At 35.7% G+C, this 24,645-nt stretch overlaps 1 protein-coding gene across 11 annotated transcripts in view; it reads left to right on the forward strand.

Annotated features, from left to right (window-relative positions):
- Positions 1-24,645, forward strand: part of MEF2A (myocyte enhancer factor 2A) — a 178,506-nt gene that overhangs the window by 140,333 nt on the left and 13,528 nt on the right. For 9 of the 11 annotated variants that reach the window (XM_079907386.1, XM_079907385.1, XM_079907389.1 and 6 more), the window contains one exon: positions 8,353-8,540. In XM_079907386.1, coding sequence (XP_079763512.1) covers positions 8,353-8,540 — 188 coding nt within the window. The remainder of the gene's footprint in view (positions 1-8,352; positions 8,541-24,645) is intronic. The other 2 variants (XM_079907392.1, XM_079907393.1) reach the window with 1 other exon arrangement.

Consider the following 24,645-nt stretch of genomic DNA (forward strand, 5'->3'; position numbering starts at 1 on the left):
GAAGAAAATATATTAAGAACTGTGGATATGATTTCTTATCTACATTTTTCAAAGTATGTTTCCTGGAACCATATGAAAAGAAGGACTTACCTATGTGTTTGGCAAACCTTGTGCTAAATAAAACTAAACCAGTTTCTTTACTGTAGGACTTACCAGAGCCTTTAAAATGCTAACCTGTTTTGTGAATCTTTAAACATGGTTACTCAAAGCGATTTCACAGTAGAACCCTTCCTTTTTATTTTCCTCATGAAAAAGTATCTTTCAGAATTAGTGTTATATAAAACATATTTTGGGAAAGACAGGTCATTTGAGCAGACTTGGTCATTTGGACCAACTCTTTTTCTGAGGACAACTAGAAATGCTAGGCAGAGTATTTTTTTAAATCTGCTTGAAAGCATTTCAGAGCTAATAAGGTAATGAAGAATTATTGGCTCAAGATCCAGGGAATGACAAAGACAGAGACTCAAAGAGGTGAGCCCAGGGCCCACAAAGAATTGGGAGGGCCTAGTATATTCTTCTCACTTTGGATTGAGTCCCTAAAAGGCTGGACCCTAGAAGTAGCATGAATCAGAGGTTATCAGTCCCTCATAGTAGTTACATCTCCTATTTGCATCATCCCACTTCTTGAAGTTAGATTATGGTGATATATTGTTAGGGTCCCCAGGATGCCTGGGAAGGCAAATACTCTTTAGAAAAATAATATAAGGGTAAAACACCATCCCAGGCCTTATTATTTGTACTTGACATACAAGCAGATTACTAACTAGGCACAGTCAGGAGCAGTACAACATAAATGAAAGCCTGTGGAAAAAAATGGACAGTAGAACCTGCCTCCTGGGAACTCCAGAACTTGGAGTTATTAGGCACAGACTTTAACTTTAACATAACAATATTTACTGTATCAGGAAGATAAAAAATAGATTAAGAATTTTGGCGGAGAACTGGAAACTTTAAAAATGGACATTTTAGAACTAAAAAAAGTAAGAGTATTAAGAACTGACAGGATGGGTTTAATAACAAATTAGACAAAGCAAAAGTGAGAATTGGTGAACTAAAAGACAGGAACAATATTCAGAATTTTTGAGACATAAAAGGATGGATAATTCAAAAGAAGAGTAAGACCTAGAGGATACAGTGAGAAGGTCTAACATACTTAAAATTGGAGTCCCAGAGGCAAAAAGAGAGAAAATTGGCCAGAAGTGGTATTTGAAGAGATAATCACAGAATTTTCCAAACCTAACAAAACACATCAAGCCATAGATTCAAGAAGCCCTTTAGAACCCATGTGGGATACAGTTAAAGCTGTGCTTTAAGAGAAATTTAAGTCTTTATGTGTATGAGAACACAGACATTTCACAAAAGAAGCTATCCAGGTGTCTAATAAATGTGTGAAAAGATGCTTGATTCAGTAATCAAGGAAATGCAAAATTAAAACCACAGACAGCATTAAGTACCCACCAGAACGGCTAAAGCAAAATAGATAATACCAGGTGTTAACAAGGGTATGGAAAAGCCCAAACTCTCATACACTGATGATGGCAGTACAAATTGGTGCAGTCATTTTGACATTATCTACTAAAGTTGTAAATATGTGTATTCCATGACCCAGCATTTTCTCTCACAGTTATATACTAGAGAAATGCATATATGCACCATGAGCACCAAGAGATATGTAAAAGAATGTGCATGGCATTATTTGTTACAGCCAGCATCTAGAAATAATTCAGATTTCTGTCAGTAGTAGAGTGGATGAATATGTGATAGTACCTTTACATGAAGTAATACTGTACTGCAATGAAAATGAAGGAACTATGGCAGTAATCAACAACGTGGATGAATTTCACCAAACTAATACAAATGAAAGAAGATAGATGCAAATACTAAATGATTCTATCTACATAAAGTTTGAAAAGCAGATGAGCAAAGCTATAGTTTTAAGGATGTCTGTGTAGGTAGATGGTAAAACTATAAAAAACACGAAGTTACTGTAAAAGTCATGATATATGCCACTTTGTAGGTGGAACAATAGGAGTATTTTTGGGGCCCAATTATAGAAACTAGCAATATTCTTTGGGGTTCTATGGTTACATGGTTCATATGATAAATCCTTAATCTTTTAAGTTTTTGTTTTGTACATCTTTCTGTATATGTATTATATTAAAAGTTTTTAAAATAAATATAATACTTTGATATAAAATAATTATAATCACAAATGTGGAGGCACTTTTAAAGCTATGAGAATGTAATGTACATTGTAGTTATACTCTTAATTCTGAAATCTAGAGAGAAGAAAGTTCACACACCCATACATTCACACTCACAAAGATTTGGCAGCGTTTTGAATCTTTGAACATTATTGTCTGCATTGGCAGCTAGATATGCAGCTTCATCTTGAGATCATGAAGCGAGTCAGTATAAAAGGACAGGCCAACAAGCTGAGGATGGCAAAGTGGAAAGCTGGAAAGACTGGGTCCTCTGTGTTGAGCTGTTGAAGGCACTGAGCCTGCAACCACTTTTCCCCAAGTCTTATGTGAGATAATAGATTTTCCTCATTCTTAAGAGAAAAAGTGAAATAAAATACAGGCCACATCTAGGGGAATATTTGATAAATGAATAGGCATTTAATGTACTTAAATGTACAATTCAAAAAAGAAACCCAACTAGTATTTTAAAAATTGAAAAGCATGTTCATCGTTGATAGTAATCATGAGATTCAAATAAAAATGCAAAAAAAACACAACAACCTCACCTAGTAATTGCCAACTATTACCACTTTTATTGTGACATGGAAAGCTGATGAAGGTGGGTGAAACTGATGATCTGGTTATGTGTTTGTGGCATTGGAAATTAGTAACAGTCGTTCTGGAAAGTTTTTGACAAGATGTTTCAGTAGTCATAAAAACCTGTTTTCCTCTAAGCCTAGTAATCCCATTTCTAGGAATCTCTCCTAAAGAAATCAATCAGACTATGCAAAGGTTCATTGCAACTTTATTTATAGTAGGGAATAATAGGAAAATATCAACATATTCAACAGTAAAAAAATTAAGTAAATTAAAAATTTCAACTGAATTCCAATTTTTAGTTGTGATTTAAAACTATGCAAAAAATATACACATGGAAGATAAAAGAAGAAATCCAAAATCATTGTAATAGTTTTGTTAGAATAGTGGAAGTATGTGTTTTCCCTCCTGTTTTCTAGTTTCTGAACTTTCTGTGATGCTATATTGATATGGTACATCTATAGTCATAAAATTATTATAGTAAATTGAGCATTCTTTTGTTTTATTCCTTGTAAAGTGATTTTTTTATATTTTATCTATGTTATCGTCCAAATAAAACCTGCTAGTTTTGTATGTATTGTAGATTGTATATATCTTTCATGGAGGCAATCTGCTTATTGCTTATGGTTTACTAGGTAAATTTCTCTACTGAGAATTTACATTTAATACTCAGATAATACTGTAATTCAGATGACTTCGGGAACTCTTTTTAACTTTGGGCCTCTTTTCAAAGAACAAGCATAAAGTAAAATTGCCCAAATCCAGCAGTTTCACTTTTTTAAAAACATGTTGAGAAAGAGAAAAAAATACACTGGACTAGAAAGAGCTCAGCAAGCTCTTGGAGTTGATATGGGTTGAGTGAAGGTAATAAGGATTTGCATTATAGCAGAGGCAGTGGCAGTTAAAAAGAAGAGATGGGTAAGGAGAAAGGCATTATAAAGAAAGAATAGCAAAGCTTCATAGCTCTGTGAAAGTGGGGATGGAAGTGATGGAGGATGACAGTAGTACAGGTGTTTAAAACAGGTTGAGTTTGAAATGACAGCAGCATATTTGGGGAACAGTGCCCACCAGGTAGTTGCATGTGGATTGGAAATTAGGAGACACAAAGCAGAACTACAGATTTAAGAGTCATATTGAGGCAGTGGTTGAAGCCATGGGGATACATGAAGTCTCTGAAAGAGAAGGAGACATGTAGCCTCTTTGGGGCTGTGTACATAGGAAAGATTGAGAGGGAATACAGAAGAACCAGAATCTCATGATTGTTTTAGATCATAAGTTTCTAATGGACAGAATCCATGTTGTTCATCATATAGGAATTTCCACTGAGTCAAGTAAATATGTCATCAGTGATTTTAAAACCCATGGTCTTTTTAAATTTTAGAAAACTCATTCACTTCTTTGTACAAATGACATAATTTTATAGACTTTTAAAGTATATTGTTATTTATTTACCTATTTATTGAATAATCAGCTGAAAGTTCGTCAGATTTTATGAAAAATTTGTCAAATATGATAAAATTAATTCTTGAACCTTGCTTTGGATGAATTTTTCAGAATCTTTTGAGATTTTCAAAATCCTTTGCATGTCAGTTCAACTTCTCAAATAGATTCATAGTAATAGCCCTAAAAGAGTAGTATTAAGAACATGGGAGTGCTTTCCAGCCACTTCAGTGCAGTATTTCAGATGACACAATATTCTGAAATAGAAGCCAGATTGATATAATTGAATGACTTGCCTTAGAGCTGTAGGACCATAATTAAGATCAGCTTTGTCAAGTTTCTGGAAACATTAGTATGCAGTTTGCTCAAAAGCATTTTTGTCACATTTGTGTCAGGGCATAAGTTATCATAAAGCTTGAAAACACATTTTAACAAAAGTCACATTAAATTGGGTTTATTCATTTAGAATCAGTACTTTATTCCTAAATTTGTAGGCTATGACAAGATGAGTTATATCCTTAAAGTATATACCTCAAAAGTCTATCCCAACAATATCTTCATTTTTGTCATAAAAAATGAACAGGAGGTAAGAAGGCACACATTAGGAAGTATATCACTACACTCCACAAAATAACAAATGGTGCATATAAGATTATCTTGTTTCAATCTGGCAAGTTACCAAACTCTTACATCATCCTGTAATCGTCTGCTGCAGACTCTGACTTTATACTCAGAAATATCGTGCTTTTAGGTCCCGTTTCACTCTTGTAATTTGATTCTCATGGGTTACTATGGTACCACGTCTAGCTGAAAAGCATCATAGATTCCACATGGGAAAAGCACATTAATGCTTCTTAATAATGCGTTTTTCTAAATTACACCTTTGCATCATCTTATAATGTATTTGAGAGGAAATACTGCTTTATCCTTCAGATTTGAGTGCAAATCAAGTAAAGAATCTTCTATATATTATCAGAGAAATTAAGAACACACATTCATGCCATTATTTAAGAGAAGCATTTTTAATTTGTACTTACTTTCTACTGGTTTCTGTTAAACCTTCAGGTTTTTGTATAAAACTATTTGATGAGTATTTTATATCCAGATGACTTGCTTAGCAGTTAACCTCTGCCCAATTCATGGATGAGCTCTGCTCCACAGGGGATGGCCTAGTGCAGAGCTTGTTTTTTTAACAGCACTGCTTTCTGAAGCTTAACAGAGTGCAGGAAATTGCTTTCTGGGGTGTGGAAAGGAGATTCAGCCCAGATTTAATACATACCCCTTCAAGATAATGGAAGCAGAATGCAGGAAATAACCTCATAAGGTTAACTGAAGTATCAGTCCCCACAACAAAATTAAATCACATAATGAATTAAAAATGGTAGGTCACTTGGTAAAAGTTTTGGAGAAAGCAAGAGGAATTGGGTGAGAGTAAGTTGGAGGGGGAAAGAAGCACTGATCAACTGGAATCCCAACATTTTAAATGACAAGTGCTGAAGAGATACAGGCCAGTTCCTAAATGCTGCACCTCACTTCTCTGTTTTCTTTGTCCCTTGAAAATGTTCTGGTTAGGATCCAACAAAGTTGATTATATCACATTAGCAAAACATTAATTTTTAGTTTCTCCTATAAATAATTCACCTAAATAACATATCTTTTCAAACTCTTATATAAGCAAATATACTGAAGCATTCATTTCCTTCAGCAGAACTTCAAGAACTTAATCTCTTTCTAGTTAATATTTTTTAATTTTAGAATTTACATATCTATTCATCAATTGACCCTATTCGTTATATATTCTGTTCCTGAGAATGTTTTATAAACTGCCAAACACTATGTGGATTTTAGTGGGTTTAAATATTTCTCTTCCATTCAAGAAACTTTCATAGAATTAAAATGATCTGATAACCCAATACAAAAGCTCTTAAACTGAAAAATATGTGCAGTACATAATTGGTTTTTGTCATTAACTCATTGCAGTACTCATTGTACTACATTTCACTTCTTAGAATAGTCTTCTCAGGGTGAGATTTTAGGGAGGTTTTAGGCCGGTGTTAAGCACACAGCAGATAACTTAGTTTTGGTTAGTCCCTGCATGTATTTAACACAGACATGTATATATATATATTTGTAATATCTGGTGTCTGTTTATTTTTGGAGGATTCCTTTTTTTAAAAATTTATTTATTTTTGGCTGCATTGGGTCTTCGTTGCTGCACGTGGGCTCTCTCTAGTTGCGGTGAGCGGGGTCTACTCTTCGTTGCAGTGCATGGGCTTCTTGCAGTGGCTTCTCTTGTTGCAGAGCACGGGCTCTAGGCACACGGGCTTCAGTAGTTGTGGTGCATGGGCTTAGTTGCTCCGCAGCATGTAGGATCTTCCTGGACCAGGGCTCGAACCCATGTCCCCTGCATTGGCAGGCAGATTCCTAACCGCTTCGCCACCAGGGAAGTCCTTTTTGGAGGATTCTAAAGTTGTCTTTTTTGCTTTATACTGGAAGGAAAAGAACAGAATAAATACAACTGCCCTTTCCTTGTAACAGTCGCTGAAGCCATGGACTCTGTGCTTATCTGCCCCACCATTCCTTAGTCACACTTTGTTCATTCATGCTTTAGTGTATCTTTCTCACATTTATTCATAATGCCTGCCTTCTGTCATCTTTTGCCCTTTCAGACTGCTTAAATAGTTGATCCCACAAAGCCTTCCCTAATTAAAAGCCCACATGCCTGTATCAGTGCTTTGCTTTCTATTTCCTTGTAAATTTTGTGTGGTTACATTTCATTGTGTTGCCCATATCTCAAGTATAATTTTGACATCTTCGTGTCTCTGTGGTGTATGCCTGTTATTGCTAACTAGGTGAAAAGCTGCTTGAAGACCATGTAGGGTTTTTTTTTAATCCCTTCCTATAACTTCGTCACTGCATAGTGCTCTACACCTAATAGACATTTAAAAGTTTATTTCTAAATTGTAAGGGTAGTTCTGTGTTGTCTGATTTTAGATGGTTACTACTATTGATGTGTGAATGCTGAGTCCCACCCAGAGAATTCAAGAGGCCTCTTCAGCCCTCCAGGAACTTCTAGTTCACTATTCTGAATATTTTGTTTTTGGTCAGCTTGTAATAAACACTAGGAGTGGAATTCTTTTTTTTTTTTTTTTTAACATCTTTATTGGGGTATAATTGCTTTACAATGGTGTGTTAGTTTCTGCTTTATAACAAAGTGAATCAGTCATACATAAACATATGTTCCCATATGTCTTCCCAGGAGTGGAATTCTTAAGCCAACAAAGTTTTCTTTTATTCGGTGCCCTTAAATTAACATCTATATACTGTAATATCTGTGGCAAGGGGGATTGAAGTGGAGTCAGCCCTACCCAAACCACATGGCTACACATGAGGAGGACTAGAATGACTGCAATATCCATGAAAATAGGGATGATCCCTTACATTAATTTTCTATCTCAACTGGTGCCCAAAAGTACTGTGTATATACAATAGAACCTATACCACACTGTATCTTTTCCTTATTTCCTATCTAAGAAAGATAGACAATTCTTTAGGGAAAGTTAAAAAGTAGGAATTAGTTGATTGAAGTCAGATAAATAACAAATACTTAAAGAAGACCTTAATGGTAGTTAAAGAACAGAACAGGTACAGGTAGAGCTATAAGGAAGAAGTACTTGGTGAAAATAAGGCATTAGAGCTGAGTGCTAAATAAGCTTCAGTTAAGGAGATACCCTGATACCTAGTTCTGTGCCCAGAACTTAGTAGGAGTGCCTTTGTTGTCGTGAGAATGAATGAATAGGCTGGTCTCAGGCATCTTCTTATATATCCCCATTATCTTGGTCCCCAATAGGAGATGCCCCATTAGAAACATATTTTGTGTTTTAAGTTTCTGTCAGCAGGTCCAAGCAGTAAGACTGGAAACAAGTGGCATTAGTCTTAAACTTCATATGTATTTCAGACTTGCTTCACTCTCTGCTATTTTTAAAATATTCAAAGATGACATGGTTAGATATTCATGAGTTTTATTATAAAATTCACTTGAAACTGGGACTGGGGAAAACTTGCATCATATTTGTACCACAGTATTTTAATGACTCGTTTCATGTTAATGAACAGTATTTCTTTTTTCCAGGGAATGGATTTGTAAACTCAAGAGCTTCTCCAAATTTGATTGGAACTACTGGTGCAAATAGTTTAGGCAAAGTTATGCCTACAAAGTCTCCCCCTCCTCCAGGTGGTGGCAGTCTTGGAATGAACAGTCGAAAACCAGATCTTCGAGTTGTCATCCCCCCTTCAAGCAAGGGCATGATGCCTCCACTGGTATGTTAAACCTTTCTTCAGTTTCATTCTTTAAAACATGTATTTTATACATAGTGTATATTCTCCTTTGCAATTTACTGTACTTCCATAGACTCTAGACCTTTTCCTAATAAGTATTTCTATTTGAAATTAGCATTTGAAGAGACAAGTTTATTTTAAATACACAGGAATCAGATTATGAAAAAACAGGAAATAAATCTACCTAATGGTTATTTAAAATTAAAGCTAAATATGGAGAAGTTATTATGTTAATTTTAATTTACCAAACTGGAATCTTTGCATAGAGATCTCATCCTCAATTTGATAAATTAAACCTGACTTAAGTACTTCTTCTCTGTGCCCTGCATACTTTGAGTAATTTTTTCACATACTTTTCTATAAGAGAAATACTAAATTATTTGTTAGAAAATTCTACATACCAAAGAGAACTATTGTAGAATAGGAAAGAATGCATAAAAACTTGGATGAGTTGTTCTCATAATTTTTGTTTATTCCTTCTCAAATAACCTTCCCATTTAACTCTTATAAGAATACAGGTCTGCCCACCCCAGCCCTTAACAATGTTCTAGCCTCATTTGCTTTTGAATCCTGTGTTTATAAGAAGAGGAAAATATATCTACCCCCCTTAGCTTTCTATAGAAAAAAGTTAGAATATATATGCAAGTTTTAAAACCATTCTGATTTTAGCAACTGTTTGACTACTAACAATCAATGTGATGTGTCAGGTGGTCTTCCTACTATGCAGCTGCTAAACTGGCCATTTGATTGTTTGCTAAGTGAAAGTAATGCTATCAGGCTTTAGATAATAATTCTACATTGTATAATGATTTATAGATTCCCAAACATCTTTATATGCATTGTATCATTTGATTCTCAAACAGTGATCTTGGCAGGTAAGATAAGGAAACCAAGGGAAGGTTAGTACTGGTCCAGGGTAGCACAAAAGAGAGCCAGAACCAAAACCCTTTAAGTCAAAAAACAAAGTGCTTTTTCATTCGGAGATACAGAAAATTGGAAACTTGCTCCCAGTCTTACACTGAAAAAATGTTGGACAAACAATTTCATAGTTTTCCTTGAACACATTGTAGTGCTGAGATTTCAGAGCAAACAACTGGCCTAGACTCTAGGGAGAGACAGATACTGCAGGGAGAGGACATTGGAGCACTGACTTTATCTGGGCAAGACACAGATAATAAGAGTTAAGCTAGGGTGATTGGTGAATTGCTGGAGGCCAAGTATTCACTGGCAGGACTCTGTAAAACCCCTGGGACTGCTATGTAGGGAGTCTTAAGCCCTCTTGCAGGCTTTTTCTCCATGAACCCCACTGGGTGCTCACAGAAAAAATTGGGAATATCCTGAAAAAGTCTCCTCTGTGGTGTACAACGGGAAGAGAGGGGAAGAGCAGCCACTGCACTAGGGGCAAAAAGTTTTGCCTGGATCCTTCTCCCCTTTCACTCCTATGGAACAGAAGTCTTAATCTGTGAGGAGATGAATGACATAAATGGTCATCCTTAGGCATTGGTGAATTCCCATTGTATCTGGGGAAATGGAAAAGGAAAACTCTCTCAGCCCATGGTGGAGGAGCAGGAACAATGTCATGAACATGGCAGAATTTCTGAGAAGGCTGCAGCCTGATGCACAGCACAAAGGGGAAAGCTTAAAACTGAGAATGAGCGGTCTTTGGGGAAAAAAACAAATAAACAAAAAACCTCTAGCCAACCAATTTTCCATTCCCACCAGAGGGATTTGAGGCCTGTGGTGGATACACTGAGGGTAACCATAGCAACAGTGAAGCTCAAACCCAGCCCAGTTCTTAATTAAATTAACTCAAACTCTGTACTAAAGGCCTAGCAGGAGGAAAGACCTGTTACAGGTCTTCAGGTCAGTAGGAATTACCCAAACTGAAATATAAAGGGAAGAATCAAAACAAACAAAAAAAAACAGAACAAAGCCTCTAATATTTGTGGGGCTTTTTCAGATGATTTAACATGTTTATAATTAGAATTCCAAAAAGAGAAGAGAGAGAGAACAGAGCAGAAGAAATGTGTTTGAAGAAATAATAACCAACACCAAACACACACACACTCAGACTGCTAAAACAGAAGACAAAGAGGAAAATCTTAAAGGCAACCAGGGAAAAGAGACGCATAAATATACAGAGGAATGAAGATAAGAATTTATACCGTACTTCTTTTCAGAAACTATGCAAGCTACAAAACAGTGGAGTAATCTAAAGTGCTGAAATTAAAACAAAACCCAAAAAACTTTCAACCTAGAATTCTGTACCCAGCAAAAATACCTTTCAAGAAATGAAAGAGAAATAAAAACATTCTCAAAAAAAAATTGTGGGAATTTATTGCCAGCAGACATACTCTACAAGAAATGTTAAAGGATTTCCTTTGGAAGAAGGAATATGCTACCAGCAAACTCTTGGGTCTATACAGAGAAATAAAGAACAATGGAAATGGAATAAATGAAGATAAAATAAAATTCATTTTGTCCTTCATTTGATAAACTTTAATTTTAGAACAGTTTTAAATTTATACAAAGATTGCAAAGGTGGTACAGAAAGTTCCCATATGCTGCACACCCAATTTTTCCTGTGACTTAACATCTTACATTAGTATGGTACATTTGTTACAACTAATGAATCCATATTGATACATTATTATTAACTAAAGTCTACACTTTATTAGGATACCCTTAGTTGTTAACCCCATGTCTTTTTCTGTTCTGGAATCCAATCCAGGAATACAACATTGCATTTAGTAGTCATGTCTCTTTAGGCTCTTCTTGGCTGTGATAGTTTTTCTAAGATTTTAATGACCTTGACAGTTCTGAGTATTGGTCAGATATGTTGTAGAATGTTCCTGAATTGTGGTTTTTCTGATGTATTTCTCATGATTAGACTGGTGTTATATGTGTTTGGGGGAGGAAGGCTGTGGAACTAAAGTGCCATTTTTATCACATTATATTAAGGGTACATACTATCAACATGACTGTTGATCACTTTGGTCATCTTGCTGGTGTAGTATTTCACTGGCTACTCTTTTCCCCCTTCCCATACTGTCCTCTGTAGAAGGAAGTTACTGTACAAGGCCCACACCTAAGGAGCAGTGGGGGTTATTCTCCTACCTCCTTGAGGGCAGACTATCTACATACATTATTTGTAGTTCTTCTGCACAGGTGACTTATCTGTTCTCTCTCATTTATTTAATCATTTATTTATAGTGAATATTAATATGGACTCATGGACATTTATTTTATACTTTGGGTTATAATACTAAATTCTGTTAATATATGATTCTATCAATACCAATATTAGTTTATTCTGTTGCTCAAACTGTTCCAGCTTTAGCTGTTGAGGACTGTTCAAATGGTTCCTGTGCCTCTTTTAGGTACCTCATCTTTGTGGGGTTTTTTTGGCAGGGAGGAAAGTGGGGGTTACTATTTTATTTTCTGGTTACTACAGAATGCTCCAGGCTCATCTTGTGTATTTCCTGCCCCAGTCCTGGAATCAGGCATTTCTCTGAGAAACCTTGGTTCCTTTTATTGGAGAATGATATTAGAAACCAAGATCTGGGTGTTTTTCCTCTTCTTACTTGCCCCAAAAGATAATTGGCTTTCTAAAGCAAAAATAGTGGCAATGACTTTTGTGTTTATAGCATATGTAAAAATAAAATGACAGCAGAGGGATTAGAAATATACTGTTGTAGGTCTTTACACATGATGAGGTGTATATTTGAAGGTGAACTCCAATTAACTGAAGATGTATATTGTAAACCCTAGTACAGCTATAGGAAATAAAAAGAGGTATAAATAAGTCAATAGAGGAGATAAAATAGAAACATAAAATATGCTCCAGTAGCCCAAGAAATGGGAGAAAAAGAGAATAATAAAGAACAGATGGAACAAATGAAATATAGCTAGCAAGATTGTAGATTTTAATCCAACTATACAAGTAAACATGGTCATAAACATCAGTTAAAAGACAAAATGTCAGATTGGTTAAAAAAGGAAGATCATACAGTACACTGTCTATAAGAATCCACTTTAAATATAAAGACATAGGTAAAAGGATGGAAAAAAATATACCATGCAAACATTAACCAAAAGAAAGCTAGTGTAGTCATATTAATTTCAGGCAATGTAGACTTCACAATAAGGAATATTATCAAGGATAAAGAAGGATATTACATAGTCCATATTCCAAGAAATAAGTATCTTTAATGTGTATGCACCTAACAGCACACCTTCAAAATACATAAAGCAAAAACTGATACAACTAAAAGGTGGAAGAGAAAAATCCACAATTGTAGTTGGAACCTTCAACACTCTTCTCTCAGTAATTGATAGAACAAGTAGGCAGAAATATCAGTTAGGGGTTTAGGTGACCTGAGCAATATTAACCAACCTGATGTAAGAGACAGTTATAGAACACTTCACTTCACATAGCAGAACACATATTCTTCTTAAGGGCACTTGGTACATTCAGCAATTTAGACCATATCCTGTGCCATAAAACAAACCGTAGCAAATTTCAATCATACAAATTACAGTCTCTGAGCATAATAAAATCAATAACAGGAAGACAACCGGAAAGTCTCCACATATAGAAATTAAATAACATAGTTTTAAATAACTCATGGGTGTAAGAGGAAATCTCAAGGGAAAATTTGAAATACCTATAGCATATCAGAATTTTAGGGACCACCTAGGGTAGCATTGAGAGGGGAAATTCATAGCACTAAACGTTTATATAAGAAAAGACGAAGTTCCCAAATCAGTAAGCTTTTACTTTAAGAAACTAGGGAAAGAAGAGCAAACTTAACCCAAAAGGAACCAGAAGAAAAGAAAAAAATGAGGAGCAGAAATTAACGAAACTTAAAACAGAAAGACAGTAGAGAAAAGGAATCAAACCAAAGGCTGTTTTTTTTTAAAAGATGAATAAAACTGCTAAATTTCTAGTCAAAGTTACCGAAGAAAAAGAGAAGAACACAAGTTATCAATATTAAGAATGAAAGAGGTTACATAACCCAAAGATACTGAAAGATACTGCAAACAATTATTGTACAGAAGATAAGCTACAGAATAATACTACAAACAATTATTGTATAACAGTTAATCTAAAAACAAAACAACACTACAACTTAAAAAGGGGGCAAGGGGAATACTACAAACAACTCTATTCTAATAGATTTGATAGTTTAGATGATATGGGTAAATTATTTTAAAAATACAGATTACCAAAGAATTATTAGACTCACTGAAGAAGAAATAGTTAACCTAAATAGTAAATATCTATTAAAGAAATTGAATTCCTAGTTTTAAAACCTTCCCAAAAAAAACTCCAGATGCAGAGAGTTTTACTGCCAAATTTTACCAAATATTTAAGAAGAAATGATATCAATTCTACATAATTTATTTCAGAATAGAGGAAAGGAGGGAACACCTTTTCTTTTTTTTAAGATTTAATTTTATTTATTTTTTTGGCTGCGTTGGGTTGCTGCACATAGGCTTTCTCTAGTTTTGGCAAGGGGGGGCTACTCTTCGTTGCGGTGCACGGGCTTCTACTTGCAGTGGCTTCTCTTGTTGCGGAGCATGGTCTCTAGGCCCGCAGGCTCAGTAGTTGTGGCTCGCGGGCTCTAGAGCGCAGGCTCAGTAGTTGTGGCGCACAGGCTTAGTTGCTTCATGGCATGTGGGATCTTCCCAGACCAGGGATCAAACCCATGTCCCCTGAATTGGCAGGCAGATTCTTATCCACTGTGCCATGAGGGAAGTCCCAGGAGGGAACACCTTTCAATTCATTTTATTAGACCAGCATTACTCTAATACAAATCAGAATAAGACATTACAAAAAAAGTATAAGCCAGTATCCCTCATGAACTCTAGACATAAAATCCTCAACAAATATTAGTTTATTAGTAAATAAATTCATCAGTATCCTAAAAAGGATAATATATTAAGACCAAGTGGGTTTCATTTCAGGAATACAAGGCTGATTATAAATTTGAAAATTCATCAATATAATTTACCATGTTAACAGAATTCAACTTTTATTCATAATAAAAATAACTTTCATCAAACTAGGAGAAGAAAGGAAGTTTTTTAACCTAATAAAGAGTATTTTCAGAAATTCTACAACTAATATACCTAATAAGGGGGAAACAGTCTTTTGGTAAAATAATATTAGGAACTAGACAGTGTTGTTTATTCTCCCACTCATATCCAACACTGTACTGGAAGTCCTAGATGAAACAGTAAGGCAATAAAAATAAATAAAATGTATACACACTGGGAAGAAAGAAGTTAAACTCTGTTCACAGAAGATAATAGTTATGTAGAAAAGCATAAAAGAACCTACAAAAAAACTTCCAGTGAACAATTGGAATATGAAATTTTAAAATACCATTTAAATATTACTCAAAAAAATGCCTACAAATTTCACCAAATATTTGCATGATTTTCATGCTAAAACTACAAAACATTGTTGAAAGAAATCAAAGAGCCAGATGAGACAGATATCATATTAATGGGTTTGAAGACTCAATATTGTCAAGATGTCACTTCTTCCTAAATTGGTCAACAGATTAAAACACAACCCCAGTTTAAATCACAGCAAGGTTTTTTTGTAGATATCAACAAGCCAATTCTAAAATATGTATGGAAAGGCAAAGGAACTACATTGGCCAAAACAATTTTGAAAGAGAACAAAATAGGAAGACTAAGACTAACTGGTTTCAAGACCTACAATAAAGCTACAATAATAATGTGTGATACTGGCAAAAAGATGAGCACATTAGGTCAAAGAACAAAACAGAGAGCCCAGAAAATAGAGCCACAGAAATATATTCAGTTGGTTTTTTACAAAGGTAGTAGGGCAATTCAGTGGAGTAAGGATAGTCAGCACAACTAATGGGGCTGCAGCAATTTAGCATCCATATGCAAAAACAGAACCTCGATGTATAATTCATAGCTTATACAAAAATTAACTTAAAATGTATTATAGATCCAAATGTAAAACACAAAACGCTGAAACTTCTAGAAGAAAACATTGGAGAATTACAACATCAAAAGCATGATCCATAAAGAAAAAATTGATATATTGGTATTTAACAAAATTTAAGTTTCACTCCATGAAAAGGCCCTGTTCAGAGAATAAAAAGACAATCTACAGATAAGGAGAGAATATTTGCAAAATCACCTATCTAGTAAAAGATTTTTATCCAGAATGATACAACTACACACCTGTTAGAATGACTAAAATTACAAAAACAAAACCAAAAAACTAAAAATGCCAAGTTCTGGTGAGGATGCAGAGCAACAAGAATTCTCATGTATTCCTGCTTGGAATTCAAAATGGTACAGCTACTTTGGAAAACAGTTTGACAACTTCTTATAAAGTTAAATATATACTTGTCATACAACCCAACGATCCTGCTCCTAGAGTATTTACTCAAGTGAATTGAAAACCATGCTTATATAAAAAACTTATATTTTTCATAATCTCCCAAAAGTGAGAACAACCCAGATGTCCTTCCAGCAGATAAATGGGTATACACACTCTGGTACATCCATACAAAAGAATATTGCTCAGTAATACAAAAGGGATGAAGTATTTATTCACAACAATATAAATGAATTGTAAATGAATTTTGCTAATTGAAAGACGCCAGATCCCAAAGACTACATAGTATATATATGATTACATTTATATTTCATAATGGAAAATGCAAAACAGATAAGTGGTTGCCAGGGGTGGGGAGAGGAGTCAAATACAAAAGGGGTAGTATAAGGGAATTTTTGAGGGGATGGAACTATCTGTGATACTGTATTGTTCAATACATGAATCTATGCTTTTGTTAAAACCTACAAAACTGTACAATACAAAGAGTGATTTTTTTTACTATATGCCATTAAAAAAAGTCAACCAGGATTCCAGGGGAACCCAAGATGAAATACAGACCATGATACATGAATATAACGTTATTACAAATGAGTGATATGATGATACTGAAGGGGATACTGAAGAGCTGCTCTAAATAACTTTGGAAACTGTTCTGACTGGATACCATAAGTATGGAGACCAAAAAAAATTGCATGAAATCACAGTGCTCAAGATGGTAAATTTGTTACACACATACATACCCTTAAGCAAGCAACTACTATACATTGTAGATAAAGAAAGCCAGGTTTCTCGAGAAAAAACTTACAATAAAGCAATGTGGGTGGGGAAGGCTGTAAAGAACCCTGTTTTTCAGGGTTGTATTTGGAGGTTTCAGTATGAACTTTTTTTTTTTTAACCTATATACAGATAGATACAGAAATAGATGTTGTGTACACATGAATTCGTATACATCATATATTTCCTAGCTGTAACTGCTGAGAGGGTCTTAAAACAATGACACCTGGTAACTGAGCACACCTCGCACTCAGATCTTAGTTCTAAACACTGTTCTCCAATAAAAAGAATCAAGACTCCTTGGAGAAGTGATTGATTGTAGAGCTAGGGTCAGGAAAATACACAATGAACCAGAGGTGCCAGAGTATAAGGAAATGTATGTCAAAAGTCAGAGGAGCCCAACCTTTCAGAGGAGCTCCCAGTGGCCAGATCTAGAACAATTTAAGCAACAAAATAAATAACAATATTATTGGGTTATAACACAAGAGGAATAAAAGAATTAAAAATACTGAGACTGTTACTAAGTAATTGATTGAATAAATAAAGGGAGAAGGGACAACTCTTCCTTAGAGAAGAATTCTAATTAAATACAGGTAGAAAGAATGAGAGAAATGGTAAATCACCATTGTAACACCACAGTGCAGACCTTGAAGGCAAAGTCAATGGATGAATGCTAAAATTAGCAAAAATTAAAGGAGAAATGGGGTATTTAATAAATCTCAGAATGTCTCTCCCCGAATAATCATTGATTACAAAAAGAAAAATAGTGATTTTATAGTGGAGAATCCTGGAAGACACTACCTTAACCAGAAGATCAAGGTTAACATCACTGGTAATGGGATGACATGTGCTAAGAGGATCACCTCATCCCTGTGGTCTTCTTCCAAAAGTCCATGCTATCTGTCTAACTATGAGAAAATATCAGACAGACCCAAACTGAAGGATGATCTCCAAGATACCTGACCTTTACTCTTCCAAAGTTGTCAAGGTCAGTCATGAAAAACAAGGAAAGACTGAGGGAACTGTGGAGACCAGTGGAGACTAAGGATACATGACAGCTAAAGACATGTGAGATGCAGGATCTGATCCAGGACCAGAAAAAAGACATTCATGAAAAGACTGAAAGCCAAGGAAAGTCTATAGCTTTGGTTACTACTACATGCAATTTTGACAACTGCATCCTGTTTCTTCAGGGTGTTAACTTTGGGGGAAACTGGATGAGGTGTGTGGTGGTGTGCTCTCTTTGCAGCTGCTCTCTAAGCCTAAAACTGTTTCAGAATACAAACTTAAAAATACATACATAGAGGCGCAGTTGATTATGGAAGATTCTCACAAGAATAACACTTCAGGGACAGCACCTAAATCTGGTTCAACAGTTCAGGGAGCTCATATTTCTCATATTCGTCAACAGCCGTGTGGCTGATGGGGTCTTGGTGCAATGGCCTGGTGTCAGGCCTGAGCTTCTGAGGTGGGAGAGCCGAGTTCAGGACATTGGACCATCAGAGACCTCCTGGCCCCACGTAATATCAATCAGTGAGAGCTCTCCCAGAGATTTCCATCTCAACACTAAGACCCAGCTCCACCCAACAGCCAACAAGCTCCAGTGCTGGATGCCTCATGCCAGACAACAAGCAAGACAGAAACACAACCCCACCCATTAGCAGAGAGGCTGCCTAAAATCATACTAAGTTCACAGACACCCCAAAACACACCACTGGATGCAGCCCTGCCCACCAGAAAGACAAGATCCAGCCCTACCCACCAGAACACAGGCACTAGTCCCCTCCACCAGGAAGCCTACACAAGCCACTGAAGCAACCTCACCCACTGGGGACAGACACCAAAAACAACGGGAAGTACAAACCTGCAGCCTGCAAAAAGGAGACCCCAAACACAGTAAGTTAAACAAAAAGAGAAGACAGAGAAATATGCAGCATATGAAGGAACAAGATAAAAACCCACCAGACCAAGCAAATGAAGAGGAAATAGGCAGTATACTGGAAAAAGAATTCAGAATGATGATAGTAAAGATGAGCCAGTCTCCAATAGAATGAAGAAAATACAAGAAACGTTTAACAAGGACCTAGAGGAACTAAAGAGCCCACAAACAACGATGAACAACACAATAAATGAAATTAAAAATTCTCTAGAAGGAATCAATAGCAGAATAACTGAGGCAGAAGAACGTATAAGTGACCTGAAAGATAAAATAGTGGAAATAACTACCGCAGAGCAGAATAAAGAATGAAAAGAATTGAGGACAGTCTCAGAGACCTCTGGGACCATATTAAATGCACCAACATTCGAATTATAGGGGTCTCAGAAGTAGAAGAGAAAAAGAAAGGGTCTAAGAAAATATTTGAAGAGATTATAGTTGAAAACTTCCCTAACAAGGGAAAGGCAATAGTCAATCAAGTCCAGGAAGCGCAGAGAGTCCCATACAGGATAAATCCAAGGAGAAGATGCCAAGACACATATTAATCAAAGTATCAAAATTTAAATACAAAGAAGAATATTAAAAGCAGCAAGGGAAAAGCAACAAATAACATACAAAGGAATCCCCATAAGGTAAACAGCTGATCTTTCAACAGAAACTCTGCAAGCCAGAAAGGAGCGGCAGCATATAATTAAAGTGATGAAAGGAAAAAATCTACAACCAAGATTACTCTACCCAGCAAAGATCTCATTCAGATTTGACAGAGAAATTAAAACCTTTACAGACAAGTAAAAGTTAAGAGAATTCAGCACCACCAAACCAGCTTTACAACAAATGCCAAAGGAACTTCTCAAGGCAGGAAACACGAATGAAGGAAAAAACCTCCAAAAACAAACCCAAAGCCATTAAGAAAATGGTAATAGGAACATATATATCGATAATTACCTTAAATGTAAATGGATTAAATGCTCCCACCAAAAGACACAGACTGGCTGAATGGATACAAAAACAAGACCCATATATATGCTGTCCACAAGAGACCCACTTCAGACCAAGGGACACATACAGACTGAAAGTGAGGGGATGGAAAATGAAATTCCATGCAAATGGAAATCAAAAGAAAGCTGGAGTAGCAATTCTCATATCAGACAAAATAGACTTTAAAATAAAGACTATTACAAGAGACAGAGAAGGACACTACATAATGATCAAGGGATCAATCCAAGAAGAAGATACAACAATTGTAAATATTTATGCATCCAACATAGGAGCACCTCAATACAGAAGGCAAATGCTAACAGCCATAAAAGGGGAAATCAACAGTAACACAATCATAGTAGGGGACTTTACACCCACTTTCACCAATGAACAGATGATCCAAACCGAAAATAAATAAGGAAACACAAGCTTTAAATGACACATTAGACAAGATAGCCTTAAGTGATATTTATAGGACATTCCATCCAAAAACAACAGAATACACTGTCTTCTCAAGTGCTCATGGAACATTCTCCAGGCTAGATCATATCTTGGGACACAAATCAAGCCTTGGTAAATTTAAGGAAATTGAAATCATAACAAGTATCTTTACTGACCACAATGCTATGAGACTAGATATCAATTACGGGAAAAAAACTAAAAAATACAAACACATGGAGGCTAAACAGTACTCTACTAAATAACCAAGAGATCACTGAAGAAAACAAAGAGAAATCAAAAAGTACCTAGAAACAAATGATGATGAAAACACAACCCAAAACCTATGGGATGCAGCAAAAGCAAAAGCAGTTCTAAGAGGGAAGTTTATACCAATACAATCCTACCTCAAGAAACAAGAAAAATCTCAAACAACCTAACCTTACACCTAAAGCAATTAGAGAAAGAAGAACAAAAAACCCTAAAGTTAGCAGAAGGAAAGAAATCATAAAGATCAGATCAGAAATAAATGAAAAAGAAATGAAGGAAACAATACCGAAGATCAGCAAAACTAAAAGCTGGTTATTTGAGAAGATAAACAATATTGATAAACCATTAGCCAGACCTATCAAGAAAAAAAGGGAGAAGACTTAAATCAACAGAATTAGAAATGAAAAAGAAGTAACAACTGACACTGTAGAAATACAAAGGATCATGAGAGATTACTACAAGCAACTATATGCCAATAAAATGGACAACCTGAAGAAATGCACAAATTCTTACAAAAGCACAACCTTCCGAGGCTGAACCAGGAAGAAATAGAAAATATAAACAGACCAATCACAAGCACTGAAATTGAAACTGTGATTAAAAGTCTGCCAACAAACCAAAGCACAGGACCAGATGGGTTCACAGGTGAATCTATCAAACATTCAGAGAAGAGCAAACACCTATCCTTCTCAAACTCTTGGAAAATATAGCAGAGGGAGGAACACTCCCAAACTCATTCTATGAGGCCACTATCACCCTGATACTAAAAGCAGACAAAGATATCACAAAAAAAGAAAACTACAGGCCAATATCACTGATGAACATAGATGCAAAAATCCTCAACAAAACACTAGCAAACAGAATCCAACAGCACATTAAAAGGATCATACACCATAATCAAGTTGGGTCTATCTCAGGAATGCAGGGATTCTTCAATATATGTAAATCAATCAATGTGATACACCCTGTTAACAAATTGAAGGCTAAAAACCATATGATCATTTCAGTAGATGCAGAAAAAGCTTTCGACAAAATTCAACACCCATTTATGATAAAAACTCTCTAGAAAGTAGGCATAGAGGGAACCTACCTCAACATAATAAAGGCCGTATATGACAAACCCACAGCCAACATCATTCTCAATGGTGAAAAACTGAAACCATTTCCTCTAAGACCAGGAACAAGGCAAGGTTGAGCCCTCTCACCACTGTTATTCAACATAGTTTTGGAAGTTTTAGCCACAGTAGTCTGAGGAGAAAAAGAAATAAAAGGAATCCAAATCAGAAAAGAAGAAGTAAAACTGTCAGTGTTTGCAGATGACGTGATACTATACATAGAGAATCCTAACATGTTACCAGAAAACTACTAGAGCTAATCAATGAATTTGGTAAAGTAGCAGGATACAAAATTAATGCACAGAAATCTCTTGCATTCCTATACACTCATGATGAAAAATCTGAAAGAGAAATTAAGGAAACACTCCCATTTACCACTTCAACAAAAAGAATAAATCACCTAGGAATAAACCTACCTAAGGAGACAAAAGACTTGTATGCGGAAAACTATAAGACACTGATGAAAAATTAAAGACGGTACAAACAGATGGAGAGATATACCATGTTCTTGGATTGGAAGAATCAACGTTGTGAAAATGACTATAGTACCCAAAGCAAGCTACACATTCAGTGCAATCCCTGTTAAACTACCAATGGCATTTTTCACAGAACTAGAACAAAAAATTTCACAATTTGTATGGAAACACAAAAGACCCCGAATAGCCAAAGCAATCTTGAGAAAGAAAAACGGAGCTGGAGGAATCAGGCTCCCGGACTACAGACTATACTACAAAGCTACAGTAATCAAGACAGATGGTACTGGCACAAAAATAGAAATACAGATCAATGGAACAGCATAGAAAGCCCAGAGATTAAACCCACACACATATGGTCACCTTATTTTAATAAAGGAGGCAAGAATATACAATGGAGAAAAGACAGCCTCTTCAGTAAGTGGTGCTGGGAAAACTGGACAGCTACATGTAAAAGAGTAAAATTAGAACACTCCCTAACACTGTATACAAAAATAAATTCAAAATAGATTAAAGACCTAAATGTAAGGCCAGACACTATAAAACTCTTAGAGGAAAACATAGGCAGAAAACTCTGTGACATAAATCACAGCAAGATCCTTTTTGACCCACCTCCTAGAGAAATGGAAATAAAAACAAACAAATGGGACCTAATGAAACTTAAAAGCTTTTGCACAGCAAAGGAAACCATAAACAAGATGAAAAGACCATTGCTCAGAATGGGAGCAATATTTGCATATGAAGCAACAAAGGATTAATCTCCAAAATGTACAAGCAACTCATGCAGCTCAATATCAAAAAAACAACCCAATCCCAAAATGGGCAGAAGACCTAAAATAGACATTTATCCAAAGAAGATATACAGATTGTCAACAAACACATGAAAGGATGCTCAGCATCACTCATCATCAGAGAAATGCAATTCAAAACCACAATGAGGTATCACCTCACACCAGTCAGAATGGCCATCATCGAAAAATCTACAAACAACAAATGCTGGAGAGGGTGTGGAGAAAAGGGAACCCTCTTGCGCTGTTGGTGGGAATGTAATTGATACAGCCACTGTGGAGAACAGTATGGAGGTTCCTTAAAAAAAGAAAAATAGAACTACCATATGACCCAGCAATCCCACTACTGGGCATATACCCTGAGAAGAGCATAATTCAAAAAGACACATGCACCCCAATGTTCATTGCAGCACTATTTACAATAGCCAGGACATGGAAGCAACCTAAGTGTCCATTGACAGATGAATGGATATAGAAGATGTGGCACATATATACAATCGAATATTACTCAGCCATAAAAAGAAACGAAATTGAGTTATTTGTCTTGAGGTGGATGGACCTAGAGTCTGTCATACAGATTGAAGTAAGTCAGAAAGAGAAAAACAAATACCGTATGCTAACACACATGGAATCTAAAAAGAAAAAAACTTGGTTCTGACGAACCTAGGGGCAGGACAGGAATAAATACACAGATGTAGAGAATGGACTTGAGGACACCGGGAGGGGTAAGGGTAAGCTGGGACGAAGTTAGAAATTAGCACTGACATATATACACTACCAGCTGTAAAATAGTTAGTGGGAAGCAGCTTCATCGCACGCACAGAGAGATCAGCTCAGTGCTTTGTGACCACCTAGAGGGGTGGGATGGGGAAGGTGGGAGGGAAATGCAAGAGGGAGGGGATATGGGGGTGATATATATATACATATAGCTGACTTACTTTGTTATACAGCAGAAACTAACACAACATTGTAAAGCAATTATACTCCAATAAAGATGTTTAAAAAATACATACCTATATATAACAGAGAAGTATGTCCCCAAGAAAAGGAGTTGAGAAAAAATGACATTTAGGATAGTCATTTGGCTCACCTTTCATGAACTGGATGTGGAATACCTGCCACTATCCTTCAGAAATAAAAACTATAGGAAGTTTCATTTAAGGTGTAGAAATACATTTATAAGAATTACTAATAAACTGCAGGATTTAAGGACAAACTACAAGTTTGACATTTAGTACCTTGTCAGTTATCTTAATCTTTTTTTAAGAGATCATGAAGCATCTCCGTGGAATTCTTAAAATTTGCCACAGAAACTATTTACACCCTTATCCCTGTAAGTTATAGTGAAAACTGTACACACACCCATATTATTTTGATGTGTCTTACAGTTGGAGATGTGTGAAGACATCTGTAACAAAACAGTTGAAGAGCATTTTGTGCACATTTGAAATAGAAGTTTATAGGCCAGGTAGTTGTTTTTCACAGTAAATAATGAGGCTTCTTCCTATTTTACACCATTGTCTGCTTTCAGATTGGGGCTTCATGTATCAGTGATGCTTATAAAGACACCTTTCGCAGATTGACAAAGAAGCTTGACTTACTCAAGTAAAATAATAAAAACCCTAGATAGTAGATTATTTCTAGCATATTAAGACTTTCTAGATGTGTAGGGGAAAAAGGAGCAGTATGTTTCATTCATCTTTTCTGTATGTGATTTATCAGTTCATTTCTCCTCCAGTCTCATTTTCTTCATATATGTGGTTTTTCTCCATTGAAATTATTATATTCATTTGAAAACTGTATTTGCAAATGATAAACATACAAATTTGTATTATTTAAAACTATACTTACTAAATGTTTGATTTCTTGTTGTTTCATAACAGTGTGCTTAGTTACTGTGGGAAATAAGAAAACAAGATAATTTC

Source organism: Stenella coeruleoalba (assembly GCF_951394435.1).
Source record: "Stenella coeruleoalba genome assembly, chromosome: 2".
In the NCBI taxonomy this organism is placed as follows: Eukaryota; Metazoa; Chordata; class Mammalia; order Artiodactyla; family Delphinidae; genus Stenella; species Stenella coeruleoalba.